This window comes from Glandiceps talaboti, chromosome 19, assembly GCF_964340395.1.
Source record: "Glandiceps talaboti chromosome 19, keGlaTala1.1, whole genome shotgun sequence".
Classification (NCBI taxonomy): Eukaryota; Metazoa; Hemichordata; class Enteropneusta; family Spengelidae; genus Glandiceps; species Glandiceps talaboti.
The window spans coordinates 15,955,306-15,958,159 of NC_135567.1; the positions used below are offsets into that span (position 1 = coordinate 15,955,306).

Sequence of the window (2,854 nt, forward strand, 5' to 3'; positions counted from 1 at the left end):
AGTACAGTCGCTTCCTCCCCAACCATCACCACAGTGACAGTCTGAGGGGTCATCCTCACCACAGGAGCCACCATTATAACAAGGGCATTTGTGTTCACAGCGGTTACCATAGTAACCAGGTTTACAGTTACATGTACCATTGGTTGGATCACACACGGCATCATTTGAACAGTTACATCGATGAACACAATCAACTCCATAAAAACCGTCTTGACAGATACAAATACCAACGTCGTCACACCGGTAAATATTTCCACATGTACATTTACTTTCACAAAGACTTCCATAGTAGCCTGACTGACAAACACATGAACCATCGACTGCATTGCATTTAGCATCATTATCACAATTGCATGATTTCTGACACTTGTTGTCATAGTAACCGTCTAAACACTGACATGAACCATCAACATTCGAACATTTCCCGCCATTTTCACATGAACATATATGTTTGCAATTTTCACCATAGAATCCATTTTCGCATTCTGAAACATAATAAAGTGCAATGAGGCTCTATATATCGTATAATGATTAACAACTGCTTACCATTAACCAGGTTATGGTTATAGTAATTTTCGGTAATTGTGCAATATTTGAAGAATGCAAGTTTTAAGTAACATGTAACATTAATATACATACACTGCTGGTGCAATTTCGTATAATTCTCTTTGATGTAGTTTTTACCGTTATCATAAATGGTATAAATGACCCTTTGCATAATTAATCTTTTCTTAGGCAATATCTTAAGTATGTAACGTTCAAATTTCATTGTAACCAAGCACGCACAAGACTATAACAAAGCGTATAAGGTTGTTATAGCTCTATATTTTATAAATGACTCATTTGCATACTTAATGGTTTCTGGTAACTAGACAATATCTTCAGAATGCAAGCATTACAATAGATATGATTAGGTACATACATCGGTGATAACAAAAATCGCATATTCTGTAAAGCTTGTTGATGTAGTTGTTAGTTCGATGATTCATTTACATAATGAACGATTTTTTTGTGGTAATTATGGAATATCTTAGAAATACAAGCATTGATATTCATATAGGTATATGCACATTGTTAAAGACGCAACTGCCCAAAATAAAGAGGATAATGGCTAATCTATGCAAATGCGGGAAATTCAAACTGCTGTACAGAGCACTAGCTTCTGGGTCTTGTTTTCAGCATTTTTTTCTGTGCTTCGAGAAACACACAGGTCATGTATCATGTACAATTGTTTGTGAATGTCGTAGGATGGTAACTTGATACACAAATTAGTTGAAAATCAGTCTGTTTGTTTCATAGAATGAAAAAACCTCTCTAAATGAGATAATTCCCCTGCAAACAGCTGATTAGATTGTGTGCCATTCAGAATTATTCAAATATGCGGCATTTGCATGTGAAAAACCAAGATATAGGGAATGTTTATATTTTGGTGATTACTTGCCAGTGAGTCATCACAAGTTCTCCACCTCCAAACATACAGTCAGTCATATGCAAAAATGGTCCCAGGCGCCGCCAGTTGCATGTTTAAAAACTAAATGCGATGTGCTGTAAAGCTTGTTGAGGTACCTGTTAGTTTGACAATACATTAGCATAGCTAATAGTTTAGGTAAATATGCATTGCCTTACGACTGCAAAAATGAAATTTCAAATATTGTGCTGCATACATTGATGATAACAAAGCACATGCATCTTGTAATGCCTGCTGATGTGACATTTAATGTTATCAACAAATTTGCATATAACTAACAAGGTTGGCAATTAGGCAATATCTTACGAATTCTTCTTAAATTATCAAATTCTTAAATTTGGTAAAAATTTTGGTGATAACAAAATGCACTTGTATAGTCGATTAATATACTGTTAATTTATTGACAAATTAATGAAATTTATCAATAAAGGGAGTAACATGTATACTAAGCGTGGATTGTTGCTTTGGCGAAAAAACCTTATGTGTTTGCGATAACATGGCCTCAGAAAATAGGGTAAATGGGTCGGGATATTTTCATTTCGCTTTATTTATTTAATTAATTTTTTTTAAATCTTATTTGTTTCATTTTTCCTTTTAAAATGTTTTCATCTTTTCAAAAATACTGCTTCGCCCCAAAAGCAAACAAAATGTCGGTCTGAATTAATATTCTGAGATACGCAGATGAAATATGTACATACACCACTGGGGAAAGAAAACAGACGTGCATGAACGTCATGAAGACAAAGTATTTCTTATCTTTTTGTTGAAAATGTTTAGGGTCAGTGGTTTAAACTAGGGTCGGTTTGGTTATCGGAAACACATATTTTGATACTGCATGTAGGAACAACAATCGAAACACGAGCTCTTTTTCCTTATGGTATGTAGTATTGACATATGAGCCATTCTTTATTTTCACGGATTTGATCATAATTCGATGATACATTGTCCTTAAGTCTCGTATTTGTAAACTTGCATCACTCACCTACACATAGAGATGTATTGTTATCAATTCCGTTGTTTGAGAAGCCATCGCAACATTTGTATATCCTATAAATGAAATACAAAATTATGATCGGTGAACTGATCATTATATTCAATTTGTACAATACTTTTAATTAATAACCATCGATGATACAAATTAATTTTGCATATACACAATGACACATACAGGCGAAAATGAAGAAGACACATGTAGAAACGATTCCACCTAGAAACTCAGTGAGAGAGAGAGAGAGAGAGAGAGAGAGAGAGAGAGAGAGAGAGAGAGAGAGAGAGAGAGAGAGAGAGAGAGAGAGAGAGAGAGAGAGAGACAGACAGACAGACAGACAGACAGACAGACACAGACTGACAGACAGACAGACAGACAGACAGACAGACAGACACAGA

The 2,854-nt window shown here is 34.9% G+C and overlaps 1 protein-coding gene across 1 annotated transcript in view; it reads right to left on the minus strand.

Annotated features, from left to right (window-relative positions):
- LOC144450061 (uncharacterized) overlaps positions 1–2,556 on the minus strand; it is a 5,089-nt gene extending 2,533 nt beyond the window's left edge. Inside the window, exons 1-2 of the mRNA XM_078140627.1 lie at positions 2,451–2,556; positions 1–485 (exon numbers count right to left, since the gene is read on the minus strand). The exon at positions 1–485 is cut by the window's left edge and continues 479 nt beyond it. Of these exons, the coding sequence (XP_077996753.1) occupies positions 1–485; positions 2,451–2,556 (591 nt within the window). The remainder of the gene's footprint in view (positions 486–2,450) is intronic.
- Between the last annotated feature and the right edge of the window lie 298 nt (positions 2,557–2,854).